Source organism: Gorilla gorilla, chromosome 3, assembly GCF_029281585.2.
Source record: "Gorilla gorilla gorilla isolate KB3781 chromosome 3, NHGRI_mGorGor1-v2.1_pri, whole genome shotgun sequence".
NCBI classification, from domain to species: Eukaryota; Metazoa; Chordata; class Mammalia; order Primates; family Hominidae; genus Gorilla; species Gorilla gorilla.
Window position 1 is genome coordinate 74,258,304 of NC_073227.2, and position 18,979 is coordinate 74,277,282.

At 40.3% G+C, this 18,979-nt stretch overlaps 1 protein-coding gene across 1 annotated transcript; it reads right to left on the reverse strand.

Annotated features, from left to right (window-relative positions):
* Positions 1-8,130: 8,130 nt before the first annotated feature.
* LOC101147805 (serine/arginine-rich splicing factor 3) lies at positions 8,131-9,035 on the reverse strand. The gene has a single exon (XM_019026086.4). It carries the CDS (start codon positions 8,933-8,935, stop codon positions 8,441-8,443), a length of 495 nt encoding a protein of 164 aa, XP_018881631.2. The 5' UTR covers positions 8,936-9,035; the 3' UTR covers positions 8,131-8,440.
* Positions 9,036-18,979: the final 9,944 nt, after the last annotated feature.

The window sequence follows — 18,979 nt, forward strand, 5'->3', positions numbered from 1 at the left end:
CGTAAGCCAAAGCAGGGTGAGGCATCACCTCACCCTGGAAGTGCAAGGGGTCAGGGAATTCCCTTTCCTAGTCAAAGAGAGGGATGAGAGACGGTGCCTGGAAAATTGGGTCACTCCCACCCTAATACTACACTCTTCCAATGGGCTTAACAAACGGCACACCAGGAGATTATATCCCGCACATGGCTTGGAGGGTCCTGCACCCATGGAGCCTCGCTCATTGCTAGCACAGCAGTCTGAGATCAAACTGCAAGGTGACAGTGAGGCTGGGGGAGGGGTGCCCGCCGTTGCTCAGGCCTGAGTAGGTAAACAAAGCAGCCGGGAAGCTTGAACTGGTTGGAGCCCACCACAGCTCAAGGAGGCCTGCCTGACTCTGTAGGGTCCACCTCTGGGGGCAGGGCACAGACAAACAAGACAGCAATAACCTCTGCAGTCTTAAATGTCCCTGTCTCACAGCTTTGAAGAGAGTAGTGGTTCTCCCAGCACGCAGCTTGAGATCTGAGAACGAGCAGACTGCCTCCTCAAGTGGGTCCCTGACGCCCGAGTAGCCTAACTGGGAGGCACCCCCCAGTAGGGGCGGACTGACACCTCACATGGCCGGGTACTCCTCTGAGACAAAACTACCAGAGCAACCATCAGGCAGCAGCATTTGCGGTTCACCAATATCCGCTGTATTGCAGCCACTGCTGCTGATACCCAGGCAAACAGGGTCTGGAGTGGACCTCCAGTAAACTCCAACAGACCTGCAGCTGAGGGTCCTGACTCTTAGAAGGAAAACTAAAAAACAGAAAGGACATCCACACCAAAACCCCATCTGTACTTCACCATCATCAAAGACCAAAGGTAGATAAAACCACAAAGATGGGGAAAAAACAGAGCAGAAAAATCGGGAACTCTAAAAATCAGAGCGCCTCTCCTCCTCCAAAGGAACGCAGCTCCTCAACAGCAATGGAACAAAGCTGGATGGAGAATGACTTTGACAATTTGAGAGAGGAAGGCTTCAGAATATCAAACTACTCTGAGCTAAAGGAGGAAGTTTGAAACAATGGCAAAGAAGTTAAAACCTTTGAAAAAAAATTAGGCGAATGGATAACTAGAATAACCAATGCAGAGAAGTCCTTAAAGGACCTGATGAAGCTGAAAACCAAGGCATGAGAGCTACGTGATGAATGCACAAGCCTCAGTAACTGATGCGATCAACTGGAAGAAAGGGTATCAGCGATGGAAGACAAAATGAATGAAATGAAGCATGAAGAGAAGTTTAGAGAAAAAAGAATAGAAAGAAACAAACAAAGCCTCCAAGAAACATGGGACTATGTGAAAAGACCAAATCTATGTCTAATTGGTGTACCTGAAAGTGACAGGGAGAATGGAACCAAGTTGGAAAACACTCTGCAGGATATTATCCAGGAGAACTTCCCCAATCTAGCAAGGCAGGCCAACATTCAGATTCAGGAAATACAGAGAATGCCACAAAGATACTCCTCGAGAAGAGCAACTCCAAGACACATAATTGTCAGATTCACCAAAGTTGAAATGAAGGAAAAAGTGTTAAGGGCAGCCAGAGAGAAAGGTCAGGTTACCCACAAAGGGAAGCCCCTCAGACTAACAGCAGATCTCTCGGCAGAAACTCTACAAGCCAGAAGAGAGTGGGGGCCAATATTCAACATTCTTAAAGAAAAGAATTTTCAACCCAGAATTTCATATCCAGCCAAACTAAGCTTCATAAGTGAAGGAGAAATAAAATACTTTATAGACAAGCAAATGCTGAGAGATTTTGTCACCACCAGGCCTGTCCTAAAAGAGCTCCTGAAGGAAGCACTAAACATGGAAAGGAACAACCGGTACCAGCCACTGCAAAAACATGCCAAATTGTAAAGACCATCGAGGCTAGGAAGAAACTGCATCAACTAATGAGCAAAATAACCAGCTAACATCATAGTGACGGGATCAAATTCACACATAACAATACTAACCTTAAATGCAAATGGGCTAAATGCTCCAATTAAAAGACACAGACTGGCAAATTGGATGAAGAGTCAAGACCCATCAGTGTGCTGTATTCAGGAAACCCATCTCACATGCACAGACACATACAGGCTCAAAAATAAAGGGATGGAGGAAGATCTACCAAGCAAATGGCAAACAAAAAAGGCAGGGGTTGCAACCCTAGCCTTGGATAAAACAGACTTTAAACCAGCAAAGATCAAAAGAGACAAAGAAGGCCATTACATAATGGTAAAGGGATCAATTCAACAAGAAGAACTAACTATCCTAAACATATATACAGCCAATACAGGAGGACCCAGATTCATAAAGCAAGTCCTTAGTGACCTACAAAGAGACTTAGACTCCCACACAATAATAATGGGAGACTTTAACACCCCACTGTCAACATGAGACAGATCAATGAGACAGAAAGTTAACAAGGATATCCAGGAATTGAACTCAGCTCTGCACCAAGTGAACGTAATAGACATCTACAGAACTCTCCACCCCAAATCAACAGAATATACATTCTTTTCAGCACCACACCACACCTATTCCAAAATTGACCAGACAGTTGGAAGTAAAACACTCCTCAGCAAATGTAAAAGAACAGAAATTATAACAAACGGTCTCTCAGACCACAGTGCCACCAAACTAGGACTCAGGATTAAGAAACTCACTCAAAACCACTCAACTACTTGGAAACTGAACAACCTGCTCCTGAATGACTACTGGGTACATAACAAAATGAACACAGAAATAAAGATGTTCTTTGAAACCAATGAGAACAAAGACACAACATACGAGAATCTCTGGGACACATTCAAAGCAGCGTGTAGAGGGAAATTTATAGCACTAAATGTCCATAAGAGAAAGCAGGAAAGATCTAAAACTGACACCCTAATATCACAATTAAAAGAACTAGAAAACCAAGAGCAAACACATTCAAAAGCTAGCAGAAGACAAGAAATAACTAAGATCAGAGCAGAACTGAAGGAAATAGAGACACAAAAAACCCTTCAAAAAATTAATGTATCCAGGAGCTGGTTTTTTGAAAAGATCAACAAAATTGATAGACTGCTAGCAAGACTAATAAAGAAGAAAAGAGAGAGGAATCAAATAGATGCAATAAAAAATGATAAAGGGGATATCACCACCGATTCCACAGAAATACAAACTACCATCACAGAATACTACAAACACCTCTACGCAAATAAACTAGAAAATCTAGAAGAAATGGATAAATTCCTTGACACATACACTCTCCCAAGACTAAACCAGAAAGAAGATGAAACTCTGAATAGACCAATAACAGGCTCTGAAATTGAGGCAATAATTAAGAGCTTACCAACAAAAAAAGTCCAGGACCAGATGGATTCAGAGCCGAATTCTACCAAAGGTACAAGGAGGAGCTGGTACCATTCCTTCTGAAACTATTCCAATCAATAGAAAAAGAGGGAATCCTCCCTAACTCATTTTATGAGGCCAGCATCATCCTGATACCAAAGCCTGGCAGAGACACAGCAAAAAAAGAGAATTTTAGACCAATATCCTTGATGAAAATTGATGCAAAAATCCTCAATAAAATACTGGCAAACCGAATCCAGCAACACATCAAAAAGCTTATCCACCATGATCAAGTGGGCTTCATCCCTGGGATGCAAAGCTGGTTCAACATACGAAAATCAATAAACGTAATCCAGCATATAAACAGAACCAAAGACATAAACCACATGATTATCTTAAAACTAGCGATAATGTTATAATGTAAATTAAAATTCTTTTTATTGCTATATTCCCAAAAGATAATGATCAACTTTTAAGACATTTGTGAGACATTTATTTGTTCTTCTTTTTCTCTGCTTTTCTCCCTTTTCCCAGCCTCTGTTCTCTCTTTTTCTAGAAGAAACATTAAACAGTAAATGTCAAAAGTCACTGCCAGGCAAATAAAGAAATAAAATCATTGTTAGTTTTTTCAAACAAGGATTATTTCACCCATGTGAAAATGAGTGGTCAACTGTGCTTCATCTTATTATGTGAAAAAAGAAAAGATATTGAAAGCATCACACACAAAGAAATAAAGGAAATATTAAATCTCATTTACAGTACAGTGAAATCTACACAATCAAGCTGAAAAACATTTTCCCCTAGATGGCTGCTCCCCTGTGAGCAGATGTTGCCTTCGAAGAACTTTAGACAACAGTGGATGAAAAACTTTCTAAATATAATTTTTCAAAATATTGTGCATGTATTTAAATATATACACAACTTTATATACATTTGTATTCATATGTTTCCCAATATTCCAGTGACATAGACCCATTTTTTATGGGGGATTCAATTTTTTCTCAGTTGCCTTGATCTGTCTAATAAGTTTCAAATAATTGTGGCCTTTATTATATCCTAAAACTTAATGAATTTGGCAAGAAATAAATGGAACTTTGATTTCCTCTTTAGCCACTCACCAAAGCTATTATTTGTAATTTATTTGTTTTTTTTATTCCTCTGGCTCAAAATCTATTTTATTGGAAAGCCATGCAATGATATAGAGAAAGTCAAGCCAGGATTATCTCCCAACAATCACGAAGCAAAAGTAAAAACAAAATTTGTCCATTGTTTTTGCCTTAATGAGATTTTTGGGAAAAGAGCACTACTTTGTCTCAATTCATTTGCAATGGAAAAATCAAACCTTGAACCTGGAAGAATCATCCCTCTATTAACATGTATGTTGTTATTTTCTCTGTAAGTCTAGTGGAGACTGCCACATTTCAGCTAGATGCCCAAAAACAATTCTGAGTTTATTTTCTTAGATGAGTTTATTTTTCATGAATGTTCCTAACCCCCAGCTTTTTGTTTTTGTTTTTTTTTTGGACAGGCCAGTGTACAGCTCAAGCAATCCTCTGCCTCAGCCTCCCTAGTAGCCTGGACTGCAGGCCCATACCACCACACCCCACTAATTTTTGTACTTTTTGCAAAGATGGGGTTTCACCACATTGCCCGGGCTGGTCTTGAATTCCTGTGCTCAGCAATCTGTCTGCTTCAACCTCCCAAAATGCTGGGATTACAGGCGTGAGGCATCGCACTCGGCCTCCTCTCCCTTTTTAAGCAAACAAATTTCACTGGCTTCTTCTAATGTGAGAAATTGTACCAATTGCTTTTGTATATGCATTCTTCCTAAAATTCTAGTTTCTATAACTCAGTTCCAGGGCGAGCTTCCTGGGTGTGTGACCTATTAGTTGCACAGGGACCCCACTCCCACTCAAACTTTAAGATACTCTGTTGTTGCCATATTACATTTCTTAATGATTGTTGAACGAGGTAACATTTTCATTTTGTACTGAGTCCCCCAAATTATGTAGCAGGTCCTGTGCAATTCATGTAATCAATTACCAGAGCTTAAACGAAAGAGTATCATGAGCCCTATGTGGTATAATAATAGTAATAGAGAAGAACTTTATGGGTATTTACTTGTTTGAGCCTTGAAAAACATCACTACAAGATAAGTATTATCATTAGCTCCATTTTATAGATGGAGAAATTAGAATACAAAGAGGATAATGAAATTGCCCAAAATCACTGGTAATTGTGGGGCCAGAACTAGAACCCAGACAATTTGACTGCAGAGACCGTTATGCTAAACACAGTGAATACTGTTTAAAGGGAACTTCAGAATCACCTGGCTTCCATAACACAGCTCTATCCCCAAGAACTTATAAAGCCAAACCTGTTTTGCATCTCTGTCTCTTCTGTTTGCCCCTAAGTTTTGGACTTGATTGAGTAACAGGTACACTATAGATGTTTTAATTAGCAGAATTTATAGGACGACTCATTTCTTTGATCGACAAAATATCTCACCTGCAGTATATCCGCAGAGCAAAGGGTCACATTTTAATTCTTCTGGGAGCATCCACATTACCATCAGTGCATCTGGGAGGTGTAATGTTGATTTTCTAGTTCATGTATTTGCTAACCCAGGAAACACTCTTACTTTTTACTTCTTATTCAAGATGGGTTCAGTTCCTTGGCTAAACTAAAAAAGCATTTTCCCCATAAAACTTGCTCCACCAGACTTCTAATTAGTTTGCCTTCTGTCAGGAATGGAGAAACCAGCTTCTGGACACTAGTATTTTTCAGGCAAGAAAGGTAGTAAAATCTGGCAGTCAGCGTCTATGAATAAAAACAAAGAGCCGAAAGGAATTTCCATTTTGTAAGACATGGTAATAACTCAAGGCCAAATGTCTATGTGCTAAGTGATTTACTTAAAGTGTTTTTAAAGTAAAGAAGGTGTAGCATAAATACTCACTGGAGAGAATATAACTGAAGGTGCTGGACAGGATTACCAATATATGTCCACTAAAGGCTGGTGGCTACGAATTCTGTATCCTGCAGACCTGGCTTTAAATCCTGGCTCTACTACTTACTAGAAAGTGAAATATTAGACAAAGTTTTCTTCATATGTAAAACAAACACTTGCTACATGCCAAGTGTTGTGCTAGATTCTGGATACCCAGAAGTGCCTGCTGAGGGGAGAAAAAACTATGGTGCCTGCCTTTAAGGTGCTTACAGTCTAGTGGGATACTACTATTCTACTTATAGACAACAAGTGTAGAAGGGATACAGTGGATTCTAGCATCATTCTATATTTCCACCTCTCTGAGGAATTGTTATATCCCTTAACCAAGGACTAAGAAAATGATCTGGTTCAATCTGGACTAACTCCTGTGGGTCCCAATATGACTGTACTGAAATATCCATTTCTAGCTTCTTAATCCTTTTTTCCAATGACAGACAGTTCTGACTCTGTACTTAGGTGCTCATCAAGAAGAAGGTCTTTACTTCCTTCTAAAATCCTCCAGAGAGAGGTTCAGAAAAAAAAAAACAACTGTTGGGTACTATGCTTAGTACTAGGGTGACAAAGGAATCTGTACACCAGACCCCCAAGTCATAAGTTTACCTATATAACAAACCTGCACATGTACCCCTGAACCTATAATAAAAGTTAAAAAATTAAGTAAATTTAATTTAATTAACTAAAAAAATGCATTTAAAAACTTATGTGGAGGCCAGGCGTGGTGGTTTATGCCTGTAATCTCAGCACTTTGGGAGACCAAGGTGAGCAGATCACTTGAGTTCAGGAGTTTGACACCAGCCTGGGCAACACGGTGAAACCCCATCGCTACAAAAAACAAAACAAAACAAAACAAAAATTAGCCAGGTGTGGTGGCATGTACCTGTAGTCCCAGCTACTTGGGAGGCTGAAGTGGGAGGATGGCTTGAGCCCAGGAGACAGAGGCTGCAGTGAGCTAAGATCAAGGCACTGTACTCTAGCCTGGGCGACAGAGTGAGACCCTGTTTCAAAAAAAACCAAAAAACAAAAAACAAAAAAAAAAAAAACAAGTATGTGGTACTTGATAGAAAAGTAATAAATAGAATCCCAGTTCCTTGAAATTCCACATTTCAGATTTTATAACTTGTGTTGTTTTCAATGTGTGATTTTGTCTAAAGTTACTATGCTATATGTACATGTATACTAATTGAAGCTCTATACTACACTCAAAATAGATACTTAATCCTTGTAAAGCACACAAATACTTAGGATATATGCATGATAGAGCTTTTCTTTATTTTGACAAGTGTGACAAATCTTTTTTTTTTAAAGAACAATTTGTAACCAAAACTTTAATCCCAAGGATTCTCACAAAACATATTACAAATGACAGCATGAAAAAAAAATCTTGCACAGTAACTCAAAGTTCGGCTCTACAATGTACCCTTAAACTGGCAGGACATTTTTGAAATCACAAATTTGCACATAAAGAATGTCACGAACAGCCATGTATCCATATACAGCAATCAAATAAGGAACTTATGACTTAAAGCAAAGGTAAACTTTCTTGAAACTTAACATTCTATACCAACTAGGCAACCTCTGCCCAGGATGAAAGTGAGTTGGATTTTTCAAAAACCTCTAATTTAATAGTGCAGCGTTTCGTTTTACCTGATGGCCTGTGTTTCACAGCAGTTTTTAAAGACTGCTTGTTCAACTATAGCTGCAGCCTATATCCCAGCTATGGAAAAAAAAGTAAATCTTAGTTCAATTTTTGCCAGTTGTTTCTGTATTTAAATTAAAAAAAAACACACTTCTGCTGGGCAGGTTTAGAGGTTTATTATCAGTCTGTGCATAACTAAAAGTTCAAAGCAAATTCAATTTTGCTTAAGGGAACATTGTAAAGTAACAATTCTTGGTATTACATGCCTCGTATGATCCATTTCAAACCATAGAGAATTACACCTTTGTGTCACTGTTTCAAGAGACAAACAGATTTGAATAGCTAAAACATCTTAAAAATGCACCAAGCTTATGAAGTCTCAAACAAAACTTGAATTTTCTGTACATACTCCTGTCAAATGAAGTAATTTCCTGTACACCACTTCTCTTGCAAACTGTCTTCTATTTCCTTTCATTTGACCTAGATCGACTACGAGACCTAGAGAAGGATCGGGACGGCTTGTGATTTCTCTCACGAGACAGCGATCTCTCTCTTCTCCTATCTCTAGAAAGGGACGTGCTCCGGCTGCGAGAGAAGCTTCTCCTTCTTGGAGATCTGCGACGAGGTGGAGGACTCCTCCTACGATAATCATCTCGAGGGCGACGACCCCAAGAGGGAGGTGGGCCACGATTTCTACTTCTTTTTTCACCATTCGACAGTTCCACTCTTACACGGCAGCCACATAGTGTTCTTCCATCTAGCTCTCGGACTGCATCAGCTGCATCTCGGGGATCTTCAAATTCAACAAAAGCAAAGCCGGGTGGGTTTCTAGCAACCCACACACTTCGGAGTGGTCCATAGTAGCCAAAAGCCCGTTCCAATTCGGTCTTGTTGCCATTGTTTCCAAGATTGCCTACATAAACCTTACAGTCCAATGGACAGGAATCACGATGCATTTCGAGATCTAGGGTTAAAAAATGCGGCGGCTCAAATCCACGCGCTCCGATGAGTCTTCCTGCTTTCCTCCGGCCCAACACCAACCAACTCTCTCACTCACCCGGCCAAGTGTGACAAATCTTTTTAGAGAAACACTGTATTTTCCAAATATTTTTAATAAGATGCAATAATATACACTGCTTAAAATGCAATTCTTCAGTTTTATAAAATATCAGTGTTTTAATTCCTTCTGCAGCCCCTTTTTGTAAATGTGTCAATCTGCTCATCAGACAATATATTAATGTGGTATAGTAGAATCTCTTTTATATTTAATAATAAAATTCAGTCCAGATTGGTTTAAATAAAAACATCCTCTAAAATATTGACAGCAGTGTCATGATGCTGCAGCTCGCTGTGCCTCTACCCTGAGCATTACTGTGTCTGGGTTCCCTCTGGTTGCTTTCTCTCCTGGGTACAGCATTTCCAGAGTCCTATATAAATTTGGACGTATATTTAAATACCTTCGTCGACAGGAGTCAGTCTCCAGTGAGAGTCCAAGCTAAAAATGATGCTGCCTGTAAAAACACGCAGCACTTCTGGTCAATGCCATGAAACACCCTCTTCCTATAACCACAATATCCCTTAACAGTTGTGTGTTTCATATAGTGTTGAATCACTTCATGTGCAATTATCAAGTAGATGCATACTCCCCAGGAATTGAAGGTATACTATGAGTACATGAAGCCTCAGGAAGACATCTCCTCAAAGCATTGATTCATTCAGAGATGTGGAAGGAAAACACAGATTTGTCATATTTACCTTCTCATGTATATGAATCTGGATTATCTAAATCTGACATCAAGAAAGTAGAAAAACCAGACTGACTGGGCTCAGTGCCTTGCACCTGTAATCCCAGCACTTTGGAAGGCGAAGGCAGGCAGATCGCTTGAGCCTAGGATTTCAAAACCAGTCTGGACAACATGGCAAAACTCCATCTCTACAAAATATACAAAAATTAGCTGGGCATGGTGGTGTGCACCTGTAGCCCCAGCTATTTGAGAGGCTGAGGTGGGAGGATCGCTTGAGCCCAGAGGGTCGAGGCTGCAGTGAGCCAAGATGGTATCACTACACTGTAGTCTGGGCACCACAGGGAGACTGTCTCAAAAAAAAAAAAAAAAGAAAAGAAAAGAAAAAGAAAGAAAGGAAGCAGAAAAACCACCTGATGCTGACTTGCTAGGCAGTGTCGTGTTCTCTTCAATTCAACCCAGTTCCCCACATTTATACACTTAATATAACATCTCCTCCACTGACCAGCAGGGCAAGTAGGAATTGTTTTTTGGTTTTTAAGATAAAGCAGGAGCTGTGAAAGTTTCATGCTTTAAAACTATGCTTTCAGCTACCCTCCCAGACTACACAATCACAATGTAGCAGGATTGCATGTTAATTCTTTCCTATGTTGTTAGATATTTCCATGAAAATATGAGAAAAATACTGATCAGGTTATTCTTGCACACTTCAGAAGTTATTTATTCTCACAACACCAAAGGGATTAAAAACTAGAATGTTCACTCTACAAGAAACCCTAGAAATCATCTCATCTGGGATTCCTCAAACTGTACTTTGAGAAGCCCCCTCAGGGGTCACTGCAAAGGTCAGGTAAGGGCAAGAGGGAACTCAGCCTCCTCCATCTCATCCCCTCTGCCAACCCCATTGCCTCTTTCCTGTGTCAACCAAATAGGATCTGCTTTGATCCTATTTTTTATTTGTCTGGGATTTTTAAGTAAGGCTTATTTAAGGAAAATATTGTAAGGGAGGGAAAAAAAGAGTTTGAAAATATCTGATCTAGTCCAATCCTCTTATTTTTTATATGTTACCAAAGCCACATTATGCCCCAACTCAGTCCCACCCAAAATCCCACCCACCTAGACCCAAAGTTACAGGGACCTCAATCCTAGCTACAGGGACCCAGAGGAAGCCCCGCTTTAGAGTGGCTGGACAACAACCTCTACTTTCATTTGTGTAGCTGTCACCAGGATTCTTTGACAAAGTAATATGGCTAATGGGCAAATTGGGTGAATTTAAGAAACTCATTGCATGTTGTTTGTTGTGTGCATGTGTTTGCATGTGTGTTTGGTTTTCTTGTTTTGTGTTTTAATCATAACATGTTACTATCATTCATAGCAAAGAGTCATTGGCATTAGAGACTCCTGCCTGAAGTGAGAAGGCGTTACTCCCTCTGAAAGCACTTTTTGAGGAAAGGGGATGCCCACACCTTCATGAGACAGGAATGTAAGTGGCCAAAACACCTTTCACGAGCCCCATTTTGATGTATAACAGTATTTCTCAAACTGTTCAGAGTCATTATTATTATTCTTAAAAAGATTTCCTGGGAAAACAAGTGGGTAACCCTGGATTATAAAAGAAACACTTAAATGTATCTTTACTGAAAAACTTCTCACAGCTTTTATCTGCTAATACTCATTGCAGCTTTCCAAGAAAGAAATATGGCTTGCATTGTTTCTCAAAGCTATCCCATGGAACCCTTTTTTAAGAAGCATATCACGGAACTTGTGTCTCATGGAATACACTTTGGAAAACATTCTGGAATCATCCTGCAATGTAATATCAGCCAAGATTGAAAGCCCCTGGAGGAGAGAGACAGCACCTTTGGTACTTCTTCCTTTGCCCTAGACCCTGCTGGCAGAAAATCTGCCTACAATTGGCTACTGAGTATTGGAGAGATGAGATTTTGTGGAAAATTAGCAATTCTCTGGCAGAAGTTAAGAAGTAAGAGAAGATAAGGAGAGAAATGCTGGAGTATATAGCATTGACTGTATATGACTTACACTACACTCATAGCCTCCCAGGAGATAGAAAGAGCTTCAACTCACTCAGAGTCCTAGAGACTGGGGTTGAGAGCAGACAGAGAGCATGTGGTATGTTGGCTGCACACTGAGCAGAGGTGGGCTTGACACTTGCATTCAACAACTAATGATGTTTAGAGTTCTTCCCTTGGGACATTTCAAGTCTCACACTGGGCCAATGAAAATGATTTTGAATATTTTCTTAGGGCTAAGAACATAAATTTTACTATAAAACTGGAATTTTTTCAATGATGTTTCCCCATAATGTGGGTATTTGGGTTTTTCTTTTTAAATATTTTTCCAGTAAAATTACACACTGCTCGTCCACAGACATAAACAGCAGCCTAAGGGCAGATGGTGAAAACTATGGCTCTCTGAGCATGAGTTGTAAGAACATTTCTTCTTCAAATGTCACTGAATTTCTGAAGCCAAGTTAAGCACAATGTGTGTGCCATATTTATTCCCAGGGAAGCTTTTATTCTTATTCCCACCAGCAAAGTCATGAGTCATGTTTGGGTGTCTTGAGGCTTTATAAACTGTGGTAAATAGAGTCAAATTTTCTTTTTGCAATGTTATTGAGCAACAAACCCACTGCATTTGATACAACAAAATTAGAGTTGTTGACATGTGCCTAAAGGGCTTGTGACACCCCATATTTTAAGGTCCATGTTTTTCCAGGACAGATTTGTATGTCAACTTGAATGATATTTTTTAATGTTCTTTGTCTTGCTGGATTAAAATCCTATGCTCTGGCCAAATTCAATCTCTAATACAAACCTTTAACTAGATAAAAGAAAAGGTGCCAGTGATTATGCTCTGGAAAAAGAGCCCACAGGCCCTAATTAACCTCACAGGGATGGGTAAGAAGAAAACTTTCATTATCATCAGTTTGGTAGATTGTCTGAGTGAAAATGGCAGCAGTTATTCCCCTCCTTGCATCCAAGCCCTTTGTAGTGCAATGTTGCAGCTCCTATCATCAAGAGGCATGGTCTGTCACCCCAGTCCTTGGACCTGGACTGGGCTTGTAACTTGCTTGGCCAATAGAATATGGAAGAAGCAACAGTGTGCTGGGCCTGGCATGCTTGTCCTTTCTTTGACCCTTGTGAACAACCCAGGTTAGCTGCTGGAGAATGACAGAACAAGGGTTCCAGGGTCAGCCAGCCCCACTGTACCACTAAGACCTGAGCTGGTACATGCAGTACATGTGGTACATGGTACAAGAGCCCCATGTGACAAAGTCTACCAAGATGAGCTTGTTGATCTGCACCTGACTGGCGACACATGTGCAGCACAGCTGAGATCAGCCAAACCTGGGTCAAATTATCAGAATACCCAGTTGACTGGCCCCACTGACTTGTGAGTAATAATATTTATTGTCTTAAACCACTAAAGTTTAGGGTGCCTTGATATGCAGCAATAACTAACTAGTACAAACATAATCATCATAACCATCTTCATCATCAATAACTATCATTCATTTTCACATTTTCCCCATACACTCCCTCTCTCTTAAGTTAATAAGTTGCATTAGTGTGGTACATTTGTTACAAGTGATGAGCTAATATTGATACATTATTATTAAATGAAGTCCCTAGTTACAATAGGATTCACCATGTTGTATATTCTGTGGGTTTTGACAAATGTATAATGACGTGTATTCATGTTATAAAATCATAAGAATAGAATCACTACCCTAAAAAAATCCCTGGTGCTCCACCTATTCATCCTTCTTTCCTCTCCCCATGAATCCCTGACAACCACTGACCTTTTTAGAACCTCCACAGCTTTGCCTTTTCCAGAACTTCATATAGTTGGAATCATATGGTATATAGCTTTTACAGATTGGCTCATTTTAGCATGTTCTATGTGTCTAGCACTGTGCTACATTTCCTAAATTATCTCCTTTAACCCAGTCGGATGCTACTATTATGCTCAGTATATGGCATATATATATATATATATATATGCTATATAGTATATAGCAAATAGCTACTATTATGCTCATCTATATAGATGAGAGAACTGAGCTCAGAGAAGATAAGTTAATTGGCCCAAGGACACACGGTAAGTGCTGGGGTTTGAGAAACTCAGGCCTATCTTATTTTAGAGCCTAAACTCTTAACTACCGTGGGAAAAGTTGCAAAGTGGTGAGGCAGAGGCCACATTCAGCCTACAGCTTTGTTACATTTGGCTCACCTAGTGTAAATACCAGAACATTTCAGCCTTTTTAAAAATTGTAGCGTGTGGCAATTGTAGGCCTGCATTCTCACAGGGCAATTGTCTTAGTCAGCTTGGGCTGATATTATGAAATACTAGAGATGCGTGGCTTAAACAACAGACATTTATTTCTCACAGTTCTGGAGGCTGGGAAGTCCAAGATCCAGGTGCTGGCAGATTCAGTTTCTGGCAAGGACTCTCTTCCTAGCTGGCAACAGCTGTTGCCTTCTCTCTGTGTCCTCATATGGCAGAGAGAGGGAGCTCTGGTCTCTCCTCCTCTTCTAACTAGGACACTAGTCCCATCATGGGGTCCCACCCTCATGAACACATCTAAACCTAATTAACTCCCAAAGGGCCTACTTCCAAATACCATCATATTGGGGGGTATGGTTTTAACCTAGGAATTTTGCTGGGGACACAAACATTCAATCCATAGCAGCAATGATTGGCTAAAGTGAGGTAGCAGCTGTTCCATTAAGGCATAAAATTTCACTTCTCCAGAGTCCTCACTACTCCTTATTGTATAGAACCTGGTCCAATTTCCTTATTTACATTATCTCTCTGGCCCCAGAAGTATTTGAGATTTTACTGTACTCCCTCCTAGAGATGCCCCTAGCCCTGGCTAGGAGTCTTGCAGGGGAAGTGTGGAGTTCAGCAGTAAATATGAAACAGCTCAGCTAGGTCTTAAAATACAATGGTGACTAAAATATCTTGCTGCCTCAGAACTGTGCTGAACATATATATGGGAAGTCCTGACCTGGAATGTGGAGAACCTTAAACTAGGCAGTTCCCTGGGTTGATGCTTTTCAGCTTGAAAACTCCTCCCAAAGTGCTTTGAGTTCATAAGGGCCTTTCTACTTTGAGCATCAACAAGACCACCAGGACACCTTGACTCTGACCTAATGATGAGGCCAAGGGGCCAGCATAGCCAATCTCTTGTCTCTGAGAAGGTCTCTTCAGAGTGACCCATCTATCTGTCCCTAACTCATTCCCTGCAGTCAAAAGTCTATTCTTTTTGGTTGGGCATGGTGGCTCATGCCTGTAATCCCAGCACTTTGGGAGGCCGAGGCAGGTGGATCGCCTGAGGTCAGGAGTTCCAGACCAGCCTGACCAACATGGTGAAACTCTGTCTCTACTAAAAATACAAAAATTAGCCGGGCATGGTGGTGGGCACCTGTAATCCCAGCTACTCAAAAGGCTGAGACAGGAGAATTGCTTGAACCCAGGAGGCGGAGATTGCAGTGAGCTGAGATTACACCATTGCACTCCAGCCTGGGCAAAACAGTGAGACTCCATCTTGAAAAAATAAAAAATAAAAAGTATGTTCGTTTTAAAAGCTTCTGGGGAGCAATTTTCTTAGCTTTGTTTGAGAACATACTCCAACATTCAAGAGTTCCATCACTTTATCACTTCTTCTGCCATTTCTGGTATTCAGTGATCAGGTCCACTGTACCTTTGTTGGCTTCCTAAGAAAGTGACCCATCAGCTTCTAGTTGCTGTTGGTTTTGAACATAAAAACACTAATTGGCTTCATTCCCAGTTTTTTGAGGAATGGCTTTCAACTGTAACTTCTTAGGTATACCTGAAGGAAGAAATGCTTTGAAAAATACCTCCCCTGCCTTGTAAGGATGAGGGTCCAGTGAAAGGAATGACACTTTTATTCAACCAAACACCATGTGAAATTTAGACATGGAAAGGTAGGCCTGGATCTAAGTTGGGAATAAGGATTGGAGAGAACTGAGTTAGAGAAATATAGAATCCCTGGGAGCAATCTGGGAGATAAGTGGAAATTAAGGAAAAAGGAAATTAAGAAGACAAATTAAAAGTGGAAGAGGAGCTAGCAAAGCGGCAAGAAGCATAGGCATTATGCAGAGTCCATGGTGGCGGCAGAGCTAGTGAGACATCATGATGGTGCTGGATGTCTTAAAACAACATTTAAGAATAAGACTACAGTTAACTCGAACAACAGGAGAGTTAGGGATGCTCACCTCCTGCACAGTTGAAAATCCATGTATAACTTTTAACTCCCCAAAAACTTAACTGCTAAAAGCCTACTGTTGATGGGAAGCCTTACCAATGACATGAACAGTCAATTAAAACATAATTTGTATGTTATATGTACTACCTGCTAATTTTTACAATAAAGTAAGCTAGAGAAAATAAAATATTATTAAGAAAATAATAAGGAAGATAAAATACATTTATTATTCATTAAGTGGAAGAGGATCATCTAAATATCTTCTTTATCCTCCTTGTCTTCATGTTGAGTAGGCTAAGGAGGAGGAAGAGGAGAGGTTGGTCTTGCTGTCTAAGGAGTGACAAAGGTGGAAGAATATCCATGTATAAGTGAACTCATGCAGTTCAACTCCACAGTGTTCAAGGGTCAGCTGTATTTTATATATAATTTTATGCTGATTCCCATGCAGTGTGGTGATATGAAGCCCCCTCCTGGTAACATGAAGAACTTTGGTAAAAGTCCTGCTACAGTCTACAGCCGGGTACTTAACAATTGTTTGGAGGAGAAAAATCAAGAAGAAGACCTCAAGTTTGGGGTAATATGGGGAAGAAACATTGAAACAGCTTTAAGATGCAAAGTATAAAACAAAACTTCAGAGGACACAGGAACTCAGAGCCAGAGGTGACAGTGAATTTCAGAATTTTGGCTGGGCATCGAACTTTCCTGGTCCTTATTTGGGGGCTTGGGCCATTCTTATCTAGATTATAAAAGTCCAGGGAACTCCAGATGAGATCTGAATTCCACAACCATTGTGTTTAATCCAGAATTTCCTACCAAAACCTCCCAGCTGTTTCCATTCACCCTGCCCCCAGAAGAATACAAACCACAGGTATTTGACCCTATCAGAGGGAACTTGTGTCCAGACAGAATGAATATGTGGGCCACAGTGTGTGTATTTTCCCAGCAGCCTCTGCAATTTAGAGAAGTTTGCAATTCAAGATTTGTAAAATAGTGGTATGAAAAAAAAATAGAATCCATCTGAGGTTTCTAGATGAGGTATGAATAACACAAATTTTTAACTTGCACTGAACTATTTACTTTCAAAAGCATGTCTTCTAAATAAGAGCCTTTTTGTCATCTTGACCTGGTGGAAATTTCAATCCCAAGTTCTTGACACTAAAGACTATTTCACTACATATTTTAATCAGAATAATATCTACATTGATAAGTCTCCATAAACCATTTTCCAGGGCAAACCTATTTACTGGAAAAGCATGCATAAACCCCATTGCAACCTATTGGTTGCAAACGCAAACTTATGATCCTCCAAAACGTCTTCTGACTTCCTGAAATGGTTATGTAGCCAGGTTCCAGTTCACAAGAAGCCCGAAGATCTTATGCAACTTTTTAGCATCCAAAAATTTGAGCTGTGTTCCCTTTAAGATGGACTGGAAATCTGGAATTAAAATGTTTCTAAATCAGCTTCTCCTGGGCTGTGTGCTCCAGTGGCTCGAGTTTCATTAGGATGACTTCTCGGGGCCTTCAGATCTTATTTCACATCAGGCTAAGTCTGGTCTTGATTAAAGTCACTGTGAGGGAAGCATATGGCAGGCAGAGAGACGGAGGCTGGGTAACAAGCCCCTGCAGGTTCATGCTGAAAAAAAGGCAGAGCCCATAAACTGTCTGCTGTTCCTTCAGTTTGGGCTCCAAACGAAATCTGAGCTTGCACAGTGCCTGTGCTTATATATTTGAGTTAATTGAGTTTTTAATTATTAAAAGTGAGTCCAGTCAGGCAAGGGATTTAGCAAACTAAGTATTAAAATAGCACATGACTGAGGCAAATTTTTTCTAAAGTTTCCCCAAACACAATTAGTGTGGGACTCTTTGCTGTCATATGTTTTAATAGCAAAGGAGGGGTGAAGCTGTGACCATTCTCATTTTGTTAAGCTTTTGCATCTGCAGAGTGGGAAAGATAATGCCTTAGCTTTTGAATTCCGTTAGGACCAGACAAAGCACTTCTCCTAGGAAACACTTTCATTTGATGCAAGAACTAGCCATACGAAGAGGAAATGGAGCTTCTCTTCCTGTCATCAGAGCTCCAGGCCAGACCAGACTAGAAATTATTCTGGTTACTTCTACAGATATAGGAAGGAGAGAGCCTTGCAGAGAAGTCTCATTACAGGATGAATTGGTGCATGGATTTTTGTCTTAAATGGTCATGAATTCTTTATGTTGTAGGAGAAAAAAAGCTTTAGAGGTACAGTTTCCTTACTTCATACACTTTTGCTTGTCTCTTATAATCATATGAAATATTTCAAAGTAGAAAGAGTATTACAGGAACGTACTCTGTTTTTTAGAGCTATCTGCTCCCCTTCCTGTTAAAATAATTTTACTTCTTTCTCTTATGCATAGCTCTTAATTAGTTCTTTTCAAAAATGTTAACACTTTCTAAAGAAACAGCAACGATGTGCTTTCACCACAGCTGGTATGAGAACCAGGTCTGCCCTGGTAACCTGTACACTCTTCATGTTTTTCCTTGGCTAACATAGTGTCCTGCCTTCACTGGCAGCTTCTCCCAGGTAAAGTCCCAGGATTCTTGGAAATGCCCATGATGGCCCATACCCAGGAACTGAAGGCTGGAGGCCCAGGGAACTCAAAGAAATGAGCAGTGGCTACAAGGGAGAAAGGGATTGGGTTTGGGGAGGGTAGGTACACAGAGCAGTGAAATGCTCAGCAACTCCAGCAAGAAACAACTTGTCACTTTGTAGCTGCTTCTTTGACGTTCTATAGAAATTTGGGTTCTCAACCTGCTTATTTAACACATCTTCTGTATTGTTTCAAATTCAGCTCCCACAAATGTTCCATTTTGTTCATCAAGAAAGTGAGTCTCTGGGAAGTTAAGTGACTCACATAAGTTCACAAAGGAAGCCATGGGCAGAGCAGAAGTTCTCCCCTCAATGGCCTGAATCCAAGGCTTGGGCACTAGTTCCACAGAACAAACAGCCTGACCATGTGGCTCAGCGGGT